This window comes from Castor canadensis, chromosome X, assembly GCF_047511655.1.
Source record: "Castor canadensis chromosome X, mCasCan1.hap1v2, whole genome shotgun sequence".
NCBI classification, from domain to species: domain Eukaryota; kingdom Metazoa; phylum Chordata; class Mammalia; order Rodentia; family Castoridae; genus Castor; species Castor canadensis.
Genome location: NC_133405.1, coordinates 36,428,201 through 36,454,703, shown reverse-complemented (window position 1 = coordinate 36,454,703; position 26,503 = coordinate 36,428,201). Strand labels below are relative to the sequence as shown.

Here is a 26,503-nt window from a genome sequence, read left to right as displayed (position 1 = left end):
GTTCTTCCTTTAAAAATCTGTTATATAACTACTTTGCATTTGGAGCCAGCCAGCATTACACATTAGATCTTTTACTATTTGATTTTACCTAAGTGTCACTTGAATACCACTTTCCTTCAAAACATTGCACTTATTAGTGTGTCATTATGCTGTACTCAAATATAAGTGGTTAATAAATATGAAGACTTACTGTGCCAGACAGTGTCTGGCAACAAAGTGCTCAATAAACAGTTAACTGGTATTATTAGGATTATGATACCATTAATACTCCTAACTATAAAGTAGGAATTGTTATCATCCCAGTTTTACAACTGAGAAGAGAAAGGTTAAAATTTCCTGAAGCTAAGCTACACAGTGAATAGTTGATAAAGTCAAAATTTGAATCTAAGGCAGTTTGACTCTAGAGCCTACACCCAGCTACTACTGAAGCCTACTTCTCAGGATCAGAACTAAAGGATCTAGCCAATAACATCTTAGCATGAATTGTATGGGCATTGATCAAAGTTCATCTGAGAGATTAAAAAGCACCACCAAAGGCCATTGCATAAACTACTGTTAAACTAGTAGGCCCTGATCAAAAACAAAGGTAGCTGAGGGGGTTGGTACCAGTGGGAGGGGAGAGGAGGTGAGGAAAGGGTGTGGGAGGGTGAATATAGTGCAAATACTGTGTACACATGTGTGTAAATGGAAAAATGAGACCTGTTGGAACTATTCCAGGAATGAGGGGAGGAGGGATAAAAGAGAATGGTGGAGGGAATGAATTCAAATATGATATATTTGATACAGTGTAAGAACTTTTGTAAGTGCCACAATGTAAAATGTGTAATGTAAAACTAAATTCCAAGAAAAAAAAGGTAGCTGAGGCATTGGGCTTGAGAGTTCATCACATTAAAATAGACAAGTGAAAGGACTGAGAAACCAAAAATGAAAACATCATTTCTTCCCAACTTTGCCATAGCTTAAGCATGTTCAAAATTGAGGCCTGACTACCAGCATATCCGATTCTACTGTAGAGAATCTTTATAAGAAGCATTTCATAATTGGGTGTCATGGCACTAGTCTTTAATTCCAGCTACTGAGGAGGCTGATGTAGGAGGGTTGGCAGTTTGAGGCTAGCCTGGGCAACATAATGGGACTTCCATCTCAAAAAAAAAAAAAAAGCATTTCATGAGTGTGTCTGCACCTGTACAGGATGAGAATTAGCACCACTTGTTCAAAAGCCAATTGAAAAACAATGTTTGCTTCTTCCTACAGATAATTATTGCTGTAAGCCAACTGATAGCTGATGTTGCACTAAGTGGAGGGTCAAGATTTCAGGAGTCTTTATTCATTATCAATAATTTTGCAAATAGTGACAGACCTATGAAGGTATGTTCTCACTTGGCTGGGGGTATGGGTCAGTGGTAGAGTGCATGCTTAGCAAGCACAAAGCCCTGGGTTCAATTCCCAGCACCAAAATAAGTGAATGAGGACCACTTTATCAGAGGAATTTATACTCTTAGAGTTAAACCATTATTGGTTTCTCACCATTTGATAGTATAGCATACATAGAATGTGAGCTTCATGAGTCGAGGGCTTTGTCTTACACACCACTCGATCTCCAACACCATTAATACCGCCTGGTACATAGCAGATATTCAATATTAACTGAATGGATGGATGAATGACTATGCTGTTGTTCTGGGATTGATTTCTCAACTTGCTCAGAAAATAAATGTAGCCTTTCTTAACAGTTGTTCCACTTATAATATTGATTAATTAAACACAGACTTTGAAATTTGACAAAACTCACTTGTCAGAATAGCTAACAGCTGCTTGATCCATTGTCAACAGAAGAGGAATGGCATGTGAGGGTTTCATTATTCGCTCATTTTGTGACTTTCAAAAATCTTCTGTTAACTGATTGTGGTTTGCCATAGATACTTACTGGCAAATCCAAGTCCAAGGCTGTCATTCTTAAGCACCGGTTTGCTGAGATCAGACCCAAGACCCTGATCACCATTCCTCTTTCATACTTCAATGCATAAAAAATGCATCTGCCACTTCACTGCTGGAGTGCAGGTCCTAATCTGTGTGCATGTGCACAAAAGAAGAGGAATCCTTTGCCAATAGAAGACATTTGCTCCCAGGGAAATGAGCTGTTCTTACTCCTGGGAAAGGTCAGATTCTAGCATATTTAACATTATCGTATAAAATCTGAAAAAAATTAAAAGCTTACAGTCAGAGCATATTTGAAGTTTGGGACATGTAGAATCTATGTACCAAAAAAATTCCCATAGGAATGTTGCTTACACTGAGAAAAGCACTGAGTAGTGCCAGCTGCTCACAGGCTGGGAAAGTTTGCTTTTCAGCCAGTTCAATTTGTTCCCTGGGGGAACCAATATATGTTCCATTAATCCCCTGAGCACAGAAACAATGTATACTGTTTATGCTCTTTTATTTATACTCTAAGAGGTTATTTTCCCAGTTGTTACCATCCTTAATGCCATGGTACATAGTTAAATTAGCAATTTTTTTCCCAAGAAAATGAGGCTTATGTTGGCTCTCCTTGATAAGAAATCTTTTTCTTTTCCTTGACCCATTCGTGAAATAACCTAGTTTTATTCTGCTTGGTCCATCATTACTAACAAACCTTATTATAACGAGCTATGCCTTTTCCCCAGAAAACAGAATTTCTATTAGTAAGAAAGGACTGTATGTGTATAACAATTACTATTTTTAAAGGGATCAAGAAGGCAGTTTTTAAAACTATTTCCTCAACATTTTATTATATTCACATTAAATAGCCTCCTAACCTTGTACTTGTCCCTTCCTCATCTCCCATGAATCACACAGATAATTGTAATTACTCCATTGGAGATTAAGGGGAAGTGTTAGGGCTTTCTTAATAGTGGCTAGGGCAAAGAGGAAACTATCACCTAGTAAACTTTGTACCAAAAACCCTTTGAGAAGTTATTGATCTCTTTAAGCTCATTGGAGTATGCTGTGATTCTTGACACCTCATTTGTGAAAACATGTTATGGCATGGCTTTACTTTGGTGTATATGATAAGTCAATACATGGGATAGGTAAACGCATCAGTATGGAAAAGTAGCTGCAGAGAACCAGCTCTGGAGCCAGACTGCCTGGATGTAAGTCCTGTTTCTGACTTGCCAATTGTGAGACTTTGGCCAAGCTGCATAACCACTCTGTGCCTCAATTTTCCCATTGGTAAGATGAATAGCAATAGTAGTTAACTCGCAGGGTTGTTGTGAAAATTAAAACATGTAACAACTCAGGCCAGACATGTAATATGCTATCAATAACTTTTGCTTACTTTGTAAGTAAATTACAAACATAGATTACTTCCATGACTGTAGAATTCACAATGGAGGAGCAAGGGTTCGGAGCCAGATAGTCTAGGTCCAAAGGTCATGCTTTTATGTACTCTGGATATGGTGTCATCAAGTTTAGAGCCCGTGCTAGTTACATATTTTTCAAAACAATGAATTAAAAATCCTTTAGACATGGAAAAGTAATACAGTACCAAGAACTGTAATGATAAATAAAAATTATGTTATCCAATCCACAGGATTGGATGCTGAGGCTTAGATCATATTAAATGTTAAATGTATGGGTTTCTTTTTTTGTTTCGAAATTAGGCAACTGCTTTCCCCACAGAAGTCAAAGACTTGACCAAGAGGATCCGCACCGTTCTAATGGCCACTGCCCAAATGAAGGAACATGAGAAAGACCCCGAAATGCTAATTGATCTCCAGTTTAGTTTAGCAAAGTCCTATGCCAGCACACCAGAGCTCAGGAAAACCTGGCTTGATAGCATGGCCAAGATTCATATAAAAAATGGAGATTTTTCAGAGGTGACTACTTAAAACTTTGTTCTAAACATGACCCTTCGCAATCCCCCGAATACATTCTGATAGTTCTTTCTTTGTCATCCATCTTTAGGCTGCCATGTGTTATGTCCACGTAGCAGCTCTGGTTGCCGAATTTCTTCATCGAAAGAGTAAGATACTTCTATTCTGAGATGGGGAGAATCTCAGTTGGCACAATTGTTTTTATCTTTGCAGTTTTAACTATGAATGTGATAAAATTGAACTCTAAAAAATAAGTTCACCTTCACCCTCATTCGGTGGTAAACAGAAGTTGTTATAAAAGAAGACTGGATTGCTCATTTTGGCTTCTGCTTTCATAAGAGGTTACAAGAACAAGTTAAATAGTACAGGGCCTGGCCTGATGCCCAGTGTTTATTTTCCAAGACTGTCTCCCTGGAAGACCGCCACAAATTAAATTCTTCTTAGGGCTCATGAGAAACTCTGGATAATACAAATCACTTATTTTTCCCTTATTCACCAACAACTCTCCACAAACTGGGTCTCTAAGGGACTTTAGTGCAGTGACACCTGGGTGTTAAAAGGGAATCAGGCCCTTGAAGGGCATCAGGATCCAGCAACTCTGAATTTCCTGATTCAAGGTTTCTAATTCTGGAGCCTTCCTGAAAGCTTCCCTTTCCCAAAATAGTATTATTGACTACTGTGACCTCTCAAATAGTAAAACAGTTGAGTTAGGTTTAAAAACTGATTGGCAGTGAAGATTGCAATCAGGACATCTCTTACTAGCTATTCCAATGTTCACACTACTTGCTTTAAGCAGTCAAACAAGTAACATCAGGGCAAAATGAAACCAATTTATGGGAGTCATATTACTTTGGCTTTGGCTCTGGAAACACAACCCTGTTTTGTTTTGTTATATTCAGAATTCCTACAGTTAACCTTGTATCTTTCTTTTCATATTGAAGACTCAGTGTTCAGTTGCCTAATACAATAACACCCGTGTAGAGAATCTTTTTCAAAAACCATTCTTCCCCAAAATAATAACATGATTAAAATGTACATTCATTTTACTGTATTTTTGGAGGTATTTTTTTTAGAGAGAGGGTCTTGCTGGCCTAGAACTTGCTATATAGCCCATCCTGGCCTCAAATTCATGATCCTCCTGCCTCAGGCTCCTGAGTCCTGGGATTGCAGTTGTGTGCCACTATGACTGGTGGCATTTTACTTATATTTAAAATTAACACTTTGTTTGATACTGAAGTTATTCTGAACAATGCATGTGCTTGAAACTGTACTCTTTTAGAACATACTTAGTTTTATTTTAGTTTTTTTGGTGCTAGGATTGAACCCAGGACCTTGGGCATGTTGATTTACCACAGAGCTACCCCCCGAGCCCCCATATATGATTCTAAAATGGAGAAAAAAATGACCAAAATAAGGCCTATTTCTGGATATTTAAATTATATCGCTGATATACTTCTAAAATTACAGTATAAATAAATTGCAGGTATGCAGTTTCAAATAAACTGACAAATGTGAGCATCCTGAACACAGTACTAAATATGATTTTACATATGACTTTTAGAAAAATTATTTGATATTTAACCTTTCTAATTAGTTAAAATCTGAAATAAGTTTTATGTCTACTAAGTATAAAATGGTACATTTTAGATACTGAAAATATTTAAGTATATTACAAATTATTCCCTAGAATATTTTGGGGTTTCTTTCACAAGTCAAAGACCTTAAAACTAAGCAAAAGTCAAGGATTATTTATCTTCATTATCAATCCTTGATTTCCTGAAGGTTGTTTGGACATTAGCACAAGGCAGCTACCCTAACCACCAAACTGTGACATGTTTTAACAAGTAAAAACAGTATTTCTGACTAGTCATTTGAGTATTTCATAATATCCTCAAGGTTTTCTCTAATTTATCCTTCATAGAAATCAATGAGCCCTTGGCTAAGGAGGAAAAAAATGTTGTTTTGCATTTTAAACAAAGAAATGTTAAATTTAAGAGAAGTTTCCATATTTATTTATAGGTACCATCTATTTTTAAACCTGGAAAGTTCTACTTGCACAAACTAGAAAATCTTATTCTAAAATGGTAGCAATCATAAAATCCTCAGGGTTTCCCCCCTTAGCTTCAATGACTCAAATGATCTAATACACCTGCTGTTCTTAATCAGCTGATTAAACTATGAAATTTATACAAAGATTGACTACTAAGCTAAAACACAAATTAAAAACATAATCTGTTAACCCGCCATCCAATCTGAGAACTCTACAGTCCACTAGGCTGTTTGACATCTAAATAAGACCTAGATGTTTGTTATTGTTTGGATTATTTATTTTGTTTTCATCAGACTTTTGTACTATTTTATTAGCATACATTAATAGTACAAGGCTGAATGTTTAGAGTAAATAAAAATACATTTGATGTTGGAACTGAAAAAGTCCTTAATACATGTAAGACTAAGTAGTTTAACAAACATCACTGGGTAACTCTAGAATCCTTTGTTTCCTGTTAAGTTTTCTTTTTTTATTTTTGGTGGGACTGGGGTTTGAACTCAGGGCTTCATGCTCATTAACTTTTCTTTGATAATGAAGATAAAAGTAGACACATCCATTGCCAAAAGTTTCTTTCCCTACCCCTAACCCAGATCTTGGTACATGCTAGTCAGACACTCGACCACTAAGCTATATCCCCATCCCATAAGCCATTTCTCTTGAAATCCACTATAAAACATTTTAAATCAAGATGGAATAAAATACTATTTGGCTGACACATTGGGATCAGATGTCTAAGCAGACAAGGAATTGGGTCCCCTGCCCCCCAAGAGTGAGTGCATAACACCAATGAAGGACCACTTCCAGATCCCTTTCTTGTTTCAGGCACTGAACTGACAGGAAAAGGGGAAGGAGGTATGCAGTTCTCCCTGTCCCTCCACCACCCTCAAACTTCTTTCCGGCAGCCTGGGCTCTTGCTCTTTCTACCAGACCCCCACTTCTCTTTACCTTAGTCACCCCTAAGTGATGATAGTGGGTTTTAGTTATTCTTTCTAGCCCCTAAAATATAAAAACAGAAACAAGACAGAATTTCCTTATTTCTACATCTTCTGAAAATCTCAAATATTCTGGATCACATTCTCTAAAGGCTAGACTCATGGTCTTTCTTGAGAGAGGGCACAATTGCTTTCCCCAGGGAAGACAAGTCAAGTTTCTGCATTCTTCTACCAACTCATAACATCCTAGGTTCAGCAAGGCTTTGGGCCTGCTGGGTTCCCCTTATAAACCCAGGAAATGGAATTTCCTTTTCCATAGAGTCATTCCTTATAGGGTAATGTTGCTTTCTTCCCTGAGTCTTTGTACCCAGTATCTGATAGCTGAAGTTCCACAAAGCATTTTATTCCCCGATTCTTTCCTAGTCACAGCTTTTCCCATCATACCTTCCTTCTGAGCTCTTAACTCTTGCCTTTCTGATTAGCAGTCATATTCACCCTCCAAAATCCTCCTAATTTTTTTTCATGAGATCACTTGTACTCAAGGTGGTAGTTCCTACCTGGACAGTGTCCATCTTGCTTTCCCTAGGACAGCTTGTGGGAATATGGAAACAGCAGCTATGAAGTGCAAGATTAAGAATCCAGGTCAAAGACCAGAGAGGTTAATCATAGGTCTCCAGTGCTACCTTATATATGGCTGCATGGGTCTACATCACTCATACAGAAGCCTCATACTGTTGGGATAAGTACACTGGCCAGCTCTACACTTAGCAGCTTCTTTCATCTTACAATCTTTCCAGTACTAAGGGGAATCACATTTTTTCTCAACCATTTTAAAGACCCTACCAAATAAAAAGGTTTGAATCGCATTGGATTTTGGTTGAGTGTTGATAACATAAGCAAAAAAGGAGTGGGGATATGGTCTTCTTTAGATAAAGACTCTTTAGATAAAGGTAAGTCATCAGGCATATCATCAGGCATAAGATACACTTAACAAGAATAGTGGCTCTAAAGCAGAAAATCCACAATACACAATGTGGGCAGCAAAGTTCACAAGTGGGTGTTGACCTCTTTGCTCTTGAGAAAAACTTTATTTCCCCTACTTCTACTTAAGGTACACACTAGAGGGAGTGTGGCTTAAGTGCTAGAGCACTTGCCTAACAAGCTCAAGGACCTGAGTTCAATCCCCATTTCCACAAAAAAATAATCTTAACAAAACACATACTAGGTGTCATGGCTTATGCCTGTAATCCCAGCACTAGGAAAGGTAAGGCAGGAGGATCACAAGTTGGAGGTCAGTCTGGACTACATAACAATTTCAAGGCCAGCTTGGGACTACATAATGAAACCCTGTCTCACAAACAAAAGTCATATACCAGAAGACTCTTCCAAGATGCTTTTCTAGAAAAATCAGACTCTGTAGGGCAACCATTCTATGCCTAGACACTTGCTTGGCAGTAACAATTTGATCCACAATCCTACAGCATCTCTTCTCAGCTTGAGTTCACTTCTTACCACTCCAGGATCCAGCTGGCACCAATTGTTTAATTCTGTCTTGGGAAAGTTAATTTTTTTGTTGGCTTGTGTAGCAATATTTTGTTTAGTACTTACATGCTAGGCTCTGCTATAAATTTTGTTTCTTTTAATTCTTACAAAGTAGCTCTTATTATCCCCATTTTACAGAGTATGAAATATTTTACAATTCTAGGGAGATAAACATTCAAATTCACAGTTAGTGGTATGAGTTAGGTCAGTCTGACTCCTAAAGCTTTAGTTCTTCAAACGTCCCGTCCTGTTTCTCTAGTTTCATCCTTTCCATCTGTTTTATTACCTGCCTCTCTTACAAATCCTAGGCTAGGCTCTTCTAAGAACTGGCTTCCTTTCCCAGTTCTCAGTGAAAGCAGGCACTAGAGATGATTACCAAAGATCATTCAGTGCTTGCCTGAAAAGTGCCTGCCCTTTTGTTCAGACCACAAATGCACAAAGGACCAAAGCTTTAATTTAAAATAATTTACATCACACTAAGGAACACCCATACTAGCCATTAAAGATGTTGCACATAAAAGAACTAAACTTACCCACAAGTAGCTTTGGCTTGCTTTTTGGGAAAAAGACTGATAGAATATGTAGTAGATGGAAATAATTTATGAAATACTTTTTTGTAACTGAAATTTGTACTTATGACTTTAATCCTTCCAAAAACATCTGTGCTTATATAAAAATAACGAATCCTTGTAAGTCTGTCCATTATTTACCAAACACTTTTTTATAAATGTACTCCATTTCTGTTTTTTTTCCACACAGAATTATTCCCTAATGGATGCTCAGCCTTCAAGAAAATTACTCCCAATATAGATGAAGAAGGAGCAATGAAAGAAGATGCTGGGATGATGGATGTACATTATAGTGAAGTAAGATCCTGACGCCCACATTGCCACTTACATAAATTTCATTTCTTAAAATTCATTTATATTAAAATTTATTACATCTAACTTAATTTTGAAGGTATCTAAGGGTTAATGTGCTTTAAGTATTAAAACTGCCCGGGCAAAGATGTTCCTGTTCAGAATGTAGAGCTTTGTCTCTGGAACTGTTCCCATAATCCAATTTTAAAATACAACTTTTACCATCTTCAAATAACCATGCCAGTAGCCAGGTCAGAGTCAACATATGGAAAAATCTCCACAAAATAAATTTACATTGCCCTTTACCTTCAACTAAGCAAACTACATACAAAAGTATTTTAAAATGGAAATTTTCTGCTGTACACTTCAGGTGGCATAGAAAACAGGTTCAGCTGTTAATCAACCAACGAAGGTTCATTGAGCACTGTCTTAGGAGCAAGGCTCTGGACTTGGTGGTGTAAGGGCTATAAAATAATTAAATATGACTGGTCCCTGACCTCCAAGGTCTACTGAAGAGATAATACACCTGAAATGGAAAAAAGCAAAACACTGCCATTTGAATAATATAGATAATAGTGGAATGCAAAGTCAGAAATGAGAGATGCCTCTAAATGAGTAGAACAGAGGAAGTAGGTGGAGAGGGGTTTGAAGAAAGAGGATGATGAAGGCATTCTAACAAAGGAGAATAGCCGAGACAAGGCTGAGAGGCAGGAAAGCATAAGGCATGTTTGAGACAGGGTGAGTGGATCTTTTTGGTGAAACCAGGTAGGCCTTATGACTTTGATCAGAGAGAAGAGTAGTAACTAAGGCCAGATTTGGACAAAATTTGAAGGCTTAGGCTTTATTCAATAGAACATTGAATTGCTATCAAAGATTTTTGAGTAGGATAATGACAAGGAGAGGGAAAGTTAATTTGGTAGTAATGGTGGATTAGACACTAGATACATAGGGACTAGAGGCAGATGCTAGAAGAAAGGAATGCCCTATTTGTCCAGAAGTGATACAGTTATGGCCTAAACACCATGAGAAAGGAAAGAAGGAAGACTTGCTGACTGAGATAGGAGGGGGAGTTACAGATAGCTGTAAGAGGTTTGGATATTAAGGAGAAAAGAGAGAGATGCTTTTGCAGGGAAAATGATGAGTTCTATTTTAGAAATGAGTTGAACTTGAAGTGAAAGGTTATCAAAATGGAAATAACCATCAGACCATTAGAAATGCAGAACTGATTCTAAACAGAGATCGGGGTTAGAAATAACCATCTGGAAGTCATATCCTTATAAGAACCAAAGCAGGGTGAGTGTAGGACAGAACACAGCAAGTGAAGACCAAGCCAAGGACTAAATCCTGGGAAAAGTTTGCAGTTAAAGAGTGGGATCCAACTGGAGGTGTGGCTCATGCAGTAGAGTGCCTGCTTTGTAAGTGCGAAGTCCTGAGTTGACCCCAGTCCCACCAAAAAAAGAGTGGGAGCATGAGAAAAGGGGTTATAGTCCCATGAAATTACATTTTTAAAAGTGTGTTAAGAAACTTAAGCAATCAGGTTGAAGTTGTAGTGACATACCTTACATAATACTCTAAGAACTGATTTTTAAAATATAATCAAATCTTAAGTTAGTGCTGGTTCATTCAGCTTAACTTACCTACAAATTCAACAGGGGAGTCTCCATCACCAAAGTAAGGATAATAATACACTCTGGTCTCTTTGCAATATGTGAAAGCTCTTTACAAGTGATTGAGTGCTATGTAAATGTCAGGCTTCATCACTGACCTATTTGGCAGTAAGGTTTATTTTTCTTTTTTTAACAGTGGGGAGGTGCTGGAGTTTGAACTCAGAGCCTCGGGCTTGCTAGGCAGGCACTCTACCACTTGAGCCATACTTCCAGCCTTTATGATTTAGGTATTTTTCAAAAAGGGTCTTGCATTTATGCTTGGGCTGGCCTGGACCCCAGTCCTCCTATTTATACTTCTTAAGTAGCTGTAATGACTGGTGCATACCACCTCACTCAGGTTTTTATTGATTGAGATTGGATCTCATCAGTGTTTTTCCCAGGCTAGCCTAGAACCGTGATCCTACTGATCTCTGTCACCTGAGTAACTAGAATTACAGGCTTGGGCCACCACCCTTGACCTGAGTGTTGGGATTACAGGCATGTACCACCATGGCCAGCAGGAAGACTTTTTTTTATTAGCTTGAATTTTTAAATTTTTTTGTCCCTGGTTCAAGAAATCTTACCTTACCTCAAGATTGTGACAATATTGTCCTATATTTTCTTCTAAAAACTTTGTTTCTGAGCCATATTTATGTATTTTGTTTCTGTGCATGGAATGACATAGCAATTAAAGGTTTTTTTTTTTTGCAGTGATAGGGATGAAACCCAGGGCCTTGCTTATGCTAGACAAGTACTCTACAACTGACCTATACTCCAAACCCTAATACTCACTTTTTTTAGACATAAATGATGTGGCCCACATCATTTGGGGAAAAATAAGACTTTCCTTTTCCCTCATTGCCTTTACTTTGGTACTTTGGTCAGAACTTCAGTTCTTTGTAGATATGGTCTATTTTTAGTCTCTGTTCTGTACTATTCATCTGTTTGTACACGTTAATGACTATATCATATTGCCCTGATCACTATAACTTTATAGTAAATCTTAACATCAGGAAGTGTTAATCCTCTACCTTTATTCTTTTTCAAGGTTGTTTTAACTTTTCTACATCCTTTGAATTTCCATATAAAATTAAGAATCTTTTGTATTTCCTCGAAATAGCCTGTTGGAAGATTTTTTTAGGGATTTTGTTAAATTTAATGATGAACTCATTAAAGGATGAGTAAAGAAAGAGAATATAGTAGTTTCTTAGGTGTCTTAGTCTATAAGGCAGCTATAACAAAACACCATAAACTGAGTAGCTTGTTGAGAACAGAAATTTACTCCTTACTGTCCTGGAGGCTGAAAAGCCAAAAACCAAGTCATCAAAAGATTGGGTGTCTGGTGAGAACTCATTTCCCAGTTCATAGATGACACCTTCTCACTGTATCCTTATATGGTGGAAGGGATGAGCTAGCTCTCTGGGATCTCTTTTATAAGGGCTCTGCCTCATGACTTAATCACCTCCCAGTGGCCACCTGCTAATACCATCATTTTGGGGTTAGGATTTTAACATGAATTTGAGGGGGGCACAAACATTTAGACCATAGCACTAGGGCTGTCATAACAAAGTACCCACAAATGGGCTGGCTTGACAACAGAATTAGTGTATCACAGTTCTAGACTCTAAAAATCTGAAATCAAATTTTTGTCAGGACCATTCTCCCTCTGAGACTCCAGATAGAAGCCATCCTTGTCTTCTGGTGGTAGCTGTTGAACCTTTTCTATTCCTTGGCTTGCAGCTGCATCTCCAGTCTCTGCCTCTGTAGTTACATGGTGTTTTCCCTCTATGCCTCTGTCTTTTTATAAGAATACCAGCCATATTGGATTGAGGGCCCACCCTATTATAGTATGCTCAGTCATCTATAATGACCCTTTTTCCAGAAAAGGTCACATTCTGAGGAACCTTTTTAGGGAACATACTTCTACCCCTAACAGAAGATTAAGTGAAAACTGCTTTTAGTTTTCTAGCTAAGGGCTTTTAAGGTGTCATCACAAGTTAGAGAGGAAATAGGTGAAAGGGCTAGAAGATGAGTTCAGTTGTCTAAGGGACAAAGAATCATTTTAGCAATCAGTTCTGCAGGTCTGAAGTATATCTCTTTAAGATGGAAGCAAACTGTTAAAACATAAAGCTAGCACAGTAATTGGCTTCATCTTTCTATTGTTGAGAACATGAGTCGATGGTTCACAAAACAGTTTCATAACCTCTGTTATCATGTGGCAGGTGGAAGCTCTCTAACATGACACCCTCATTAACTTTAGGACTGACAGTGAGGAAGGAAGCGTTCTTTACCAAAATTGCATCAGTTTAATTAAAACTTAAATCACTAATGAAATAGCTTGAAAAAGTTGTCACATCTTCAAGACTAATGTGTACAAATGTTGTTTCAATGTAAGAGGAAAATAGTGGACATACAACGGTTTGTGGAATTTACCTTGTTAGGCATTCAGACAACCTCTTTTATTTTTTATTAACGCATATTAATTGCACATATTAATGGATTCGTGTGATATTTCTATTCAGGCATGCAGCATGCATTGACCATATCCAACCACCTTTCTTCCACTCTCTTTCCCAACCCTGCCTCACCCCAGCACACTTCCCAGTCACTAGTAATCAGTCTTCTACTTTCAGGTTGACGTAGACATTCCCGATTTGGAACAATATATGCTCTTTTTAAAAGATTCACCTCAATGTGTTACCATCTGCTAGTACAGTTAACATCTTCATTGTGTGAATAAACAAAATAAATATAGTTTATTGTCACAATTAATCTCATATCTTTAAGAATGTTTCTAATTTAATTATTTCTAATATTGATTTAGAAAATATAGTAACACAGCTGGGTATTATGGCACACGTCTGTAAACCCAGCACTTGAGAGCTGAGGCAGGAAGCTTGTGAGTTCAAGGCCAGCCTAGGCTACATAGCAAGACTCTCTCTCAAAAAAAAAGAATATATATAGTCACAAAAATATGCTCCTGTTCGTTTTGTTGGACTGACTTAATACTCCATTCTTCATTAACTTAAAATGGTTCAAAATTTGTTTGTCCAACAATGTATACACTTGTAAGTAAATGTAAAAACGATGAAATAAAAGGAGAAAGAAAAGAAAAAAATTGTCCAAAATTCTAAAACTGTTTTTCAGTTCTTCATTGGATTTTTCTGTTAATGCAGGAAGTTTTGCTGGAGTTGCTAGAACAATGTGTGGATGGCTTATGGAAGGCAGAGCGCTATGAAGTAATCTCTGAGATTTCCAAGTTGATCATTCCAATTTATGAGAAACGTCGTGAGTTTGAGGTAGGCAATTTACACATTTTCATCACTGATCTGTATATTTTATTTTGGCCTTGGGGAAAATACTAATATAGTTATGTTCTTATCATTATACTGTGTCTTCTAAAGAATAGAAGACTCATTATATTAAGATATTTGAATTTTATCATAAAACATAGATACTTAATTTTATCCCTTTTTTGAGGTGTGGTGCTGGAGATGCAACCCAGGCCCTTGCATGTACTAGACAAGTGCTCTACCACTGAGTTACATTCTTAGTCCATTTATCCAATTTGAAAATTACAATCCAGGCTGGGGAATAGCTCAGTGGTAGAGCACTTGCTTAGCATGCATGAGGCCCTGGGTTCTATCTGCAGCACCACCAAGAAAAGTGACAAACCTTAAAAATGCTATTAAGTCATGAGATTAATATCCTACCTCATATTCATTTATATCTCTATACATTTTTCAAGTGAAATTAAAGGTAAATGATTCAAAATACAAATTGAAATTTAATTAGACTAGTGGTTCTCAAAATATTTTCATCTAGCCACCTCACTCCAAACTGGCTCTGATCAAATGTGCTTTCCCTTCCAGGTTCTAGGCCTTCCTATCTTTGCTGTACTCTTGATATGTATGGAACAGCCCTGAAAAATCAGTGAAGTTCAAAATTATATTCATAAGCTAGAATTAAATAATTAAGTCTAGTTCATAGAGAGGGCCAAGAATAGCCTATAAGACAAACCAGGATGCCATTTCCCATTTTGTCAAAGCATTACATTCTGGGCCAGGCATGGTAATGCATGCTTGTAATCCCAGCTACACAAGAAGCAGAGGTAGGAGGATGGCAATCTGAAGCTAGCCCAGGAAAAAAGGGTAAATATGAGACCCACTCTGAAAAACAAACTAAAGCAGAAAGGTCTGGGGGTATGGCTCAAGTGGTAGAGAAGTTACCTAGCAAGCCTGGAACCATGAAGTCAAACCAGAAAAAAAACTACATCCCAAGAGTCATTGTAAGAGTCGCAAAGTAAAGGGCTCATTTTCTGACTCTTAAGATGAAAATCAGGCTATTAGAAACCCAGGAGGCATTTTGCTACTTCAGTAACCCATAAAGAAGAAAGAAAAATATATCTTCTCTACACATTAAAGGAAATAATGTTTTCTATGAGGAAGCTAATCCCTTTTCCTTTTCCTTCTGTGGGTGTAAGGATCCATATAGATCCCTGGGCATTCTGCATGAGATTGTTTCTGGACGCTGATATAAGATGTTCCAATATAAAAAAAAAATGATGTTCTAGTATATCTCAAGGTCAAGAGGATTTCCCTCAGTTGAGCTCAACTCTAGGAAACAGTATGGAAAAAAATTTAGAGAAAGAAGCTTCTGTGTTTCTTTTTTTATTTTTTTATTATTTTTTTTTCTTTCATTTTTCTTTTATTATTCATATGTGCATACAAGGATTGGTTCATTTCTCCCCACTGCCCCCACCCCCTCCCTTACCACCCACTCCGCCCCCTCCCTCTCCCCCCCCTCAATACCCAGCAGAAACTATTTTGCCCTTATTTCTAATTTTGTTGTAGAGAGAGTATAAGCAATAATAGGAAGGAACAAGGGTTTTTGCTGGTTGAGATAAGGATAGCTATACAGGGCATTGACTCACATTGATTTGTGTTTCTTTTTTTAAATTGAGGTGAAATTCATATAATATGCATCAGTATTTTAAAGTGTACAATTCAGTGACATTTTATATATTTACGATATTGTGCAGTTGTCACTTTTCTCTACTTCCAAGGCTCTTTCACACCCCAGAAAACACCCCCCAACTCCCATTCCCCAATAACCATTAATCTGCTTTCTGTCTCCTTGGGCTTGCCTATTCTGGATTTATCATACAAACAATCATATACAATAAGACCATTAAGACTGGGTTCCTTCACCTAGCATAATATTTAGAGGTTCATCCAAGTTGTAGCATGTATTAGAACTTCATTCCTTTGTTACTAGAATATATCAGTTGTACAAAGGCGTTTCATTGTGACAGTTTCATGTATACATATAATGTATTTTGATCAGATTTACCCCTTCTAGTCATCTTTCTTACCTTCCTCCCTCCTTTTTGGACATTTTAATGGGTTTCAATATTGTACTTGCATACATGTGTATGAAATACATGGATGATATTAAACCTTATCTATCCATTGGATGGATATACAACAATATCCATTCATTCATTGACAGACATGAGTTGTTTCTACTTTGGGGCTATTATGAATAGCGCTGTTGTGAACATTCATTTACAAGTTTCTCTGTGGACTTACATGATCCCTTCTTTTGGATATATGCCTAGGAGGGGAATTGCTGGGTCATATGGTAATTTTATGGTTAATTTTTTGAGAAACTACCAAGCTGTTTTCCGGTAGCTTCACTATTTTACATCCCCGCCCCCCCGCCAGCAATGTACTAGAGTTTCTGTTTCTCCCTATCCTCACCAAATTGGTTTTCTGTTTTGTTGAGGACATTCTAGTGAGTGAGAAGTAGTATCTCACTGTGATTTTTTTCTTTTTTTTTGGTGCTGGGATCAAACCCAAGGCCTCATGCATGCTAGACAAGCACCCTACCACCAAGCTATATCCCAGCCCTCTCATTGTGATTTTGATTTTTATTTCTTCAGTGACCAAGAATATTGAGCATCTTTTCATATGCTTGTTGGGCATTTGTGTATGTTCTTTGGAGAAATGTCTGTTCAAGGCCTTTGCCCATTTTTAAAGTTGAGTTGTCTTTTTCTTGTTGAGTTTTATGAGTTCTATATATATTCTGAGTACAAAGACTAGGGCTTTCTTTTTTTTTTTTTTCATTTTTCTTTTATTATTCATATGTGCATACAAGGCTCGGTTCATTTCTCCCCCCTGCCCCCACCCCCTCCCTTACCACCCACTCCACCCCCTCCCGCTCCCCCCCTCAATACCCAGCAGAAACTATTTTGCCCTTATCTCTAATTTTGTTGTAGAGAGAGTATAAGCAATAATAGGAAGGAACAAGGGGTTTTGCTGGTTGAGATAAGGATAGCTATACAGGGCATTGACTCACATTGATTTCCTGTGCGTGGGTGTTACCTTCTAGGTTAATTCTTTTTGATCTAACCTTTTCTCTAGTTCCTGGTCCCCTTTTCCTATTGGCCTCAGTTGACAAAGACTAGGGCTTTCATTTGCAAACATTTTCTTACATTGTGTAGGCTGTCTTTTCATATTTTTAATAATGTTCTTTGGGAGGAGAGGGTGAAGGGGGTGAATATGATCAAAATACTCCATATACATGTGAAAATATTCATTAAAATTGTTAAATAAAGGGTGGAAGAGGTAAGAAGAGTAATAGAGGGGATGAATTTGATCAAAGTACATTATATGCATGTGCAGAAATATCACAATGAAACCCTTCACTTTGTACAGTTAATGTATGCTAATAAAAGAGAAAAAATAAATATTAAAAAATAATATTCTTTTTACACTGTGCTCTCTTTTTGCTGGGTATGCAGAAGAACATATTCTTGAGAAATATCTCTGAACTTGTGTGAAATTATTTTTGTGTCTTCATTTTATTTTCCTCACCAAAAACTTTTGCACAGAGTGTTTATTCTAATATCTCTATCTAAGGGCTCAAGCAGAGCATTGTGCTGCCCTTTCACTTAAAATAATTCAAACAAATAGAAAATAGCAGATGATACAATATTTTATTTATGTTTTATGTTGCTGGGAATTGAATCCAGATAACACAATATTTTAAAAATATAAATTGCCATTGTGATGTGAATAAAATGAACCATGATATTAAGAAATTCAATGTTACTTTGCTATTTTAAGTTCTACCCTTTGACCCAAAGTTGTTGAGGACTTTTGTCTTAATTGTGACAATGGGAGAAGATGGTGTGAACAGTGCCACCAAAACAATTTTGAAAAGGATCATTCGTGCTTTTTATTCTTGTACATTCATCTTAATGATTTACCAGAAGACAAGGCTGACTTATATATTCTCCTTTTTCAGAAACTTACTCAAGTTTACAGAACTCTTCATGGTGCTTACACAAAAATTTTGGAGGTTATGCACACCAAAAAAAGACTTTTAGGTACTTTCTTCAGAGTTGCCTTTTATGGCCAAGTAAGTATACTTTAGTTTATAAAAATTATTTTTCTTTTTAAACATTCACGTTTGGTTTACTAGATTACTATAGCAGCAGTTATTAGTTCCTGGGTTGTGTCTCTCTAGGGAACCTACACAACATCAGGGTGCTTCTTTAGTAATTTTAAAGTTCATTTTGGTTCTCATATCTAAATGATTAAGTCAGAGTACAACATATAAGGTTTGGATTTCTCTCTCGGTTTCGTATTTTGCTAAGCTTCTTAAAGTATAGATTAAATATCTAATAGTTAAAGATTTCAAATACAAAACAGAAGATACAGGGAAGAAGGAAATGCTAACATTCAGATTTTCTTTAGGCCAATAATATGGTCATATGATAATGAATTTGAAAATCCTCATTTATTTCAAGTTGAGTGAACACCTATGTGACTTTTAGTAATATTATTTCAAATTTATTATTGCTAGGTATTTAATAGATTTTCTTTAAATGCTGTGTTCATACTATTTACAAACTCTTATTTCTTTACCTCTGTAATAGTCTTTTTTTGAAGAAGAGGATGGAAAGGAATACATCTATAAAGAGCCAAAGCTCACTGGACTCTCAGAGATTTCCTTGAGACTTGTTAAACTTTATGGTGAAAAATTTGGTACAGAAAATGTCAAAATAATTCAGGATTCTGACAAGGTAACCTATACCCTGCACTTTGAAATTGTTATTTATTAATTCCAGGATTAGTGCATTGCTCCTGATTTTTTTCATTTTTTTACCTGGTGGAGGTGAATCATGGAAATAGAACATTCTAGATAGTAGAACAAAGAACAGAAACCAGGTGCCAGTGATACATGCCTGTAATCCTAGCTATTTGGGAGACTGAGATCCAGAGGATCCCAGTTCGAGATGAGCCCAGGCAAATAGTTGGTGAGACCCTATCTCCAAAATGACCAGAGCGAAATGAACTAGAGGTGTGGCTCAAGTGGTGTAGCATCTGCATTGTTTGTTCCTGCTTTGCAAGTGTGAAGCCCTGAGTTCAAACCCCAGTCCCACCAAACGAGATAGAGAGAAACTAAGAAAGAAAGGAAGAAAGAAAAGAAGCTTTGGAGTCAGAGACACCAGAACTGACATCTACATTCTCTGCTGTTTGCTACTTGTATGGCCATCGGGAAGTTATTTAACCCCTCTTTGTTTCATTTTTCTCATTAATAAAGTGGAGATAATTGTACCTTCCCCATGGGCTTATTGTATGATTAAATGAGTTAATATATGAAAAGAGAGTAGAGTTGCTGGCACATAAAAAGCATTCACTGATAATAGAGGCTAGAATGCATAATAAATTTAGCTATTATTGTAAATGCTACCATACATCATGATTTTAGTTATATACTTTGTGATTAAAGTTATCTTGGGGCATACGTTTTATTTGAAAATATCCATAGTTCAATAATAGTGACTGAGTTGTATTTCCAATGAAATAGGCTTAGGATAGCTGTTTTGAGCCTTGCCCTAAAAGTTATCTATCCTATTAGGCCCTGACAAAGCAGGGTGTGAAAAGTTCCAGTTAGAATCCCTTTCAGGCTGGGGAGTGGCTCAAATGGTAGAACACCTGCCTAGCAAGCATGAGACTCTGCATTCAAACCCCAGTACCACCAAAAATAAAAATAAAAAATAGGCCAGGCACACTGGCTCATGCCTGTCATCATAGCTATTCCAGAGACAGAGATCAGGATGTTCCCGGTTTGAGGCCAGCCCAGGCAAAATGTTCACAAGACCCCATCTCAATCAATAGTTTGATGCACTGATGTGTACCAGTCATCCCAGCTTCTTGAGGAAGGATAAATAGGAGGATCAGGTCCAGGCCAGCCTGGGCATAAAGTGAGACCCTATCACCAAGATAACCAGAGCAAAAAGAACTGGAAGAATGGCTCAAGTGGTAGTATGCCTGCCTATGTAGTGTGAGAACGTATATTCAACCCCCAGTACTGCCAAAAAAAAAAAAAAAAACAGTCCCTCTCATAGCACTTTGGGAAAACACAGTAGAAATGCCTAGTTATCCTTACTTGCCATGGATGTGCCCAGGATGAAAGCTGATGTTTAAGGTAGGAAGGACTTACACAGTTCAGGATGGCTAGTAACAATATTTACTGCATGACTATGATGTGCTCGGAGCTATGCAAAACACTTGAAAGTCAGTATAGGTACAGAGTGGAAAGCCCATGGCGAAGGTAAAGACACTTCATTATCTACCACAAAAATAATCTACTTTGTAAACCTACCTGTATCTCTTGGGGATGGTTTATCTTGAACATCTACTAAGACATTTAAAAATGTATTTGCTGGGCCCCCACTCAGCGACCCAGCTTGGTGCCCGCCCGACTTCTCAGCGGCCCCGTGCAGCCCGGGCCCTGGGAGCGCCCGGCGGAGCAGTGGCCGAGCGCGGAGGAGCCCAGCGGCTGGGGTTGGGGTGGGCGCCTGGGCTGGAGCCGCAGCGGCAGGGCTGCGGGGTCCTTCATGACGAGAGATTTTGGGGCATTTCTCTCTCCTCTGTGTAGTTGATAGTCTGGGTGGTGAAGAGATGGCTGACAGTGTCAAAACCTTTCTCCAGGACCTTGGCAGGGGAATCAAAGACTCCATCTGGGGTATTTGTACCATCTCAAAGCTAGACGCTCGAATCCAGCAAAAGAGAGAGGAACAGCGTCGAAGAAGGGCAAGTAGTGTCCTAGCTCAGCGTAGAGCCCAGAGGATAGAGGGAAGCAGGAGAGAGTCACGTATTGTTCGTAGAATCTTCCAGCGCTGTGCTTGGAATGGCGGAGTATTCTGGCTCAGTCTCCTCTTGTTTTATCCAGTGTTTATTCCTGTGCTTCAGTCAGTAACAGCCTGAATTATTGGTGATCCATCACTGCATGGAGCTGTTTGGTCGTGGCTGGAATTCTTCCTCACATCAGTTTTCAGTGCTTTGGGTGCTCCCCGTTTGTGCTTAGCAAAGTTGTGAATGCCATTTGGTTTCAAGATACGGCCGACCTGGCATTTGAGGTGTCAGGGAGGAAGCGAAATAACTGCTGGCATGCTCTTCAGGCTTCTGCTACAGGCTCCTTTCCTTTTCCGGGGGTGTCTGTGAGTCTCTTTCCCATCCATCTTGCTGGTCAGCTGGTTAGTCTGCTGCATATGTCCCTTCTCTTCTCCCTGTACTGCTTTGAATATCGTTGGTTCAATAAAGGAATTGAAATGCACCAGCAATTGTCAAACATGGAAAGGAACTGGCCTTACTACTTTGGGTTTGGTTTGCCCTTGGCTTTCCTCACAGCAATGCAGTCCTCATACATTGTCAGTGGCTGCCTCTTCTCTATTCTTTCCTTTATTCATTATCAGCGCCAATGAAGCAAAGACCCCCTGGAAAATCATACCTTTTCCAGTTGCGCCTCTTCTCCTTGGTGGTCTTCTTAAGCAACAGACTCTTCCACAAGACAGTTTACCTGCAGTCTGCTCTGAGCAGCTCCACCTCTGCAGAGAAGTTCCCTTCACCACATCCATCTCCTGCCAAACTGAAGGCTGCTGCAGGCCACTGAGTTGCCTGCTCTCCAGAGGGTATGGGTGGAATTGGATGGAGGCTGTGGCAGCTCTTTTCTCTGTTCTCCCATGCCAGGGAAGGCAGAATCCACTCTGCCAAGGGCCCTCTGCATTTTCCCTTCTCCTTGAGGAATTGGGATTTTTGACTCTGGTGCATGTTAGGCAGAATTTTCTTGACACCAGTATGTGGATTTTTACTACCACCATGAGTCTAAAAGGACCACAGGTTTTCCTGCAGCTATTTTCTAGCATTTGCCAGCCCCTGTGCCTGGACTGATTTGAATACTTTGTTTTTCTCCCTGTGCCATTTTCCCTCCCATCTTTTTCCTGCCTTCCAGCACCCTTGCATGAAAGGATTTTGTATTTCTAGCTGTTGTATTTTGTGGATTTGTTATTTTTGTTGTTTTTCTGTGAAGCACATACATTGGATGTGGGAGGTAGAGGAGTTACCTCAGTTGCTCCTTAACACTCCCTTTATAGTCATCACTGTCATGTTTCTTGTAACTCAGGTTAGGTTTTGGTCTCTCTTGCTCTACTGCAAAACAAAAAGAAGGAGAAAAAAAGAGCCTGAAGAGATGGGACAAAAGGAAAGACCTTACAGCCAGATCAGCTGGTTTTGAGGAGTAATTTTCTTTCTTCCCCTTGAAGGGGAAAAAGATTTTTTCACTGGTCCATTTAAAGTTCCCCAATAATGAGGAGGTACCAATTCTGGACAAGGGCCACTGCAATATAGAATGCTTAGAGAACCTGAACTTTTCAACTCTGGAAGATGGAAATTTACTTTTGGCCACTGCCAGGTATGACTGGTATTTCAAAGGAATATCGGGTGCTGCAAATAGGAACTGAAAGGGTAAACTTATTAAACCCATTAAACCTGTGATTGGTGATGTTGTCCTATCATTTTAAGAGACTAATGTGGAGGGCAGATGTCAAAAACTTGTACAATTTTAAAATGTCACAATTAAATGTGAGCTTTTTTCCCATAAAAATGTATTTACTGGTAGGTTCAAAATTAATATTTGGCAAACTTCTTCTTTTCTTACTCATTTCACTATTTTATGTTGTTTTTATTGAATTAAGACAACAAAAGAGCCAGGCACTGATGGCCCACGCCTGCGATCCTAGCTACTCAGGAGGCAGAGATCAGGAGGATCACAGTTCGATGCCATCCCAGACAAATAGTTCACAAGACCCTATTTCAAAAACACTTAACACAAAAAACGGCTGGTGGAGTGGCTCAAGATGTAGGCCCTGAGTTCAAAAAGAAGACAGCAGAAGATTTCCTCTCCTTGCAGCCAGATAGTCTTAGCTTACTCCCATCCTATCAATTATTATATAAAGGGAAAGGTAATGGGGAGCCAGGCCAACTGGGCATCATATATTTTTCTATTTTTTCCTACCTCTGAAAACCTGGCCAAACAATGCTGGTGATGGCTGTGCGCCAGTGGCTCACACTTGTAATCCTACCTACTCAGGAGGCAGAGATCAGGAGGACTGCAGTTTGAAACCAGCCTGGCAAATAATATGCCAGACCCTATCTCAAAAATACCCAAAACAAGACAAGGCTGGCAAAGTGCCTCAAGTGGTAGAGCACCTGCCTAGCAAGCATGAGGCTCTGAGTTCAAAGCCCAGTATCACCCAAAAGCAAAAAAATGCTGGGGTCTTGACATCATTTTCCACCAGATTTTACTCATTTCCTACTGAAAACACATATCATAAGCAGTTCCTACTTGTAAAAATAAAATACAGTCAGCCCTTTGTATCTGTGGGTTCCAAATCCAGAGTCAACCAACCATGAATTGAAAATATTTGGAATGTAGTAATATTATTGGACATGGATCACTTGCACAGGAGGAATAGGGAAAGAGAAAGAAACCTAAAACTTGAATGTGGTTGATGTGCTCCCTGTTGAGGAGTGAATAAAGTAATCTTAAATTAGCACAGGCCACTATGGGAAGGGGACCAAGAGGTAGCAAAGAAGTCAGGTAGAAATGAACCAATGTGTATTGCAATACACAAGTGTACAGAAGCAATGCTAGGAATCTCTCTGTAAAGCTATCTTTATCCCAAAACTAGCAAAAATGCTATGTCTTTCTTACTATCTCTTAAGTTTTCTCTTCAACAAAATCAGAGAAAGAGGGAAGGAACAGATTCTGCCTGGAAGTGAGAGGTTGGTGGTGGGGGAGGTGGCACAAACAATGTATACACATGTCAGTAAGTTGCAAAAATGATAAAATAAAAGAAGAAAAAGAATTAGCAGAAAAAAATTTGGAAAAAAATGCATCTGTACTGGACACATTTGTTTTATTTTTCTTTTTTCTTTTTTTATTAAATGAGGTCTCACTATGTATCCTAGACTGGCCTCAAACTCATAATTCTCCTGCCTCTGCCACTTCAGTGCTAGGATTACAGGTATGCACCAACACACCTAGCCAGACTCTTTTCTACCTTTTATTCCATAAACAATATAGTATAACAACTGCTTACACAGCATTTACATTGCATTTGTTACTATAAAACATTTAGAGATAATCTGAAGTATACACGAGGATGTCGCATAGGTTATATCCAAATGGCATTCTGTGTAAGGGATTTGATATCTTTCTTAATGTGTGAAAGTGCAATTAATAGCACTCTTTTTACCTTGCCAAAGAACAAAATCTGCTTAAGAGGAGTTTGGCATTATCTTCCGATATTTTAAATATATGTGTCCTCAATTAATTTCACATTTAAGATTTTATCTTGTAGATGTACACACATAAGGGTATATGTTCATAAATGTTCACTGCTGTGAATTTTATACAGTAAAACCCTAGAAGCAGTCTAAATGTCCATATGGCTGGCTAAATGGATATAATCATCAAGGAATTAAAAAAATGAAAGATATATAAATACCAGTATGAACCTGTCAATATATGTTATTGAAGGAGAAAAAGCAAGATACAGAACTGTATGGCTAGTACGTACTTTGTATGAAACTGGAGATTCCCATAAACTTACTTATATAAGTCTAAAATCATACATACAAAATTGTTAACCACAATTACCCCAAAGGGATGAGAGTAGAGTCTTAGCTAGGAGGAAAGAATTTTTTGCTATTCATATATACCCTTTGTACTCTTTGAATGTGTGTGTACATAGGCATGTAAGTATGCATATGTGTGTATAAACTTTTAAAGTCTAGACATCAGACTTTATTTCCCTTGTATGTTTTTATTAGCCATATAACTACTTAAACTAGCTCCTGAGGTCTTTCTGAAAATCCTAGTGGTTTAATGGGAGAGAAAAGAAGGTTAATGTTTCTGGAGCTAAGCATAGGTCTAGAGAAGGTAACAGGTACTAAGATATTTACTATCCTGGCTCGCAATCCTACATGTGTGGAGAGCAAAAGCATATAGACACTTTCTTGGGAGGTTCTTGGTTTTGTTTCATTTTTTGTTTTTTCCCACTAAACACAAAAAGTTCCAACTGTCATAAATTACAAGGATATTGAGTGAATCACTAACACTGAAGGCACAGGACCTTCTAGTTGGGAGAGCACTGAGACAGGATCCTGGCTGTTGTCTGTATCTGGAGTTAATGGAGAAATGCTAGAAGGAGGGTTTGAGAGTCCATGGATGAAGTTCCAACAGTGACAGTGCTGGGATTGATGCCTAGCAGCATAGCTTCTTAGCATGGAATTTATTCCTCATCAAATGGTCCACAAGTATAGCTAGACTTCTACATTTTTATGTATGTATGTTTGTATTGCAATGCTAGGGGTTGAACTCAGGGCTTTGCACATGCTAAGCAAGTACTCTGCCATTGAATTGTACTCCCAGCTCTACAGCTAGACTTTTGTTTCTCAAAATAGAATCATTGTTTTCTTGTGGTCCCTTTCCTCCATAGGGTAGGAATCAAATATTGCAGTCAATAAATAATGCAGTCCACTCTTACGATATCAAATATCCAAACTGATAAGATTTTCTGTAGTACAGTTAAGTAATACATAGTGAAATGCTTAAAACTATGTAAATCCTTTAGCTTAAAGACTTTCTTTTCTAGGCATTTATCCTAAGGGGAAAAAAAATCAGAAAAAATACATAGTTTTAAATTAAACAGCGTTCATCAAAACATTACTTGCAGCAGCAAAAAGTTGTGAAGTGACCTTATTGTCTATTAATAAAGGAATAATCCAATAAATCTTGTGTGTCCATACAGCCATTCTAAGTCATGTCAATAGCTCCAGAATAGAACTATAACTGCAATATGTTTTTATTGAGGTGCAATTCATATAATGCACAACTTATTTTGTTATATTTTAAGGGATCAATATAAAACAATATTCAGTATGATCTCAGTACTCTAAATAAATGCATAGAAAAAAGATTGGAAGGAAATATGTGAAAATATGAATAATAGTTGTTGCTGGGTAGTAGAATTACAGTAATTTTTATTTTCTTCCTACATTTCTGTAGTCTCTAAAAAGGTTTTTGTAACTTCTTTATAATCAGGAAAAAATATCCTTAAAAAAGAACAAAGGTCTCCTCCAGGTGTGTAGTCAGTTGGGAGCACAATCATAATGGAAACATTTCTCACACAGTCTCAAAGGAGTAAGTTACTTACTCCTCCCTCCCATTGAATTAAATAAAAAACTTTCTCATCTTACAG

General features: G+C 38.0%; 1 protein-coding gene and 1 pseudogene across 5 annotated transcripts in view; both read left to right on the top strand.

Moving 5' to 3' along the window:
• The window catches only part of Dock11 (dedicator of cytokinesis 11), a 191,688-nt gene that overhangs the window by 159,137 nt on the left and 6,048 nt on the right, over positions 1–26,503 (top strand). For 4 of the 5 annotated variants that reach the window (XM_074063355.1, XM_074063353.1, XM_074063352.1 and 1 more), the window contains 7 exons: positions 1,255–1,368; positions 3,642–3,857; positions 3,946–4,003; positions 9,138–9,244; positions 14,061–14,183; positions 18,196–18,309; positions 18,830–18,976. In XM_074063355.1, the coding sequence (XP_073919456.1) occupies positions 1,255–1,368; positions 3,642–3,857; positions 3,946–4,003; positions 9,138–9,244; positions 14,061–14,183; positions 18,196–18,309; positions 18,830–18,976 (879 nt within the window). The remainder of the gene's footprint in view (positions 1–1,254; positions 1,369–3,641; positions 3,858–3,945; positions 4,004–9,137; positions 9,245–14,060; positions 14,184–18,195; positions 18,310–18,829; positions 18,977–26,503) is intronic. The other variant, XM_074063354.1, reaches the window with a different exon arrangement.
• Positions 20,622–26,497, top strand: LOC141419761 (etoposide-induced protein 2.4 homolog pseudogene; annotated as a pseudogene).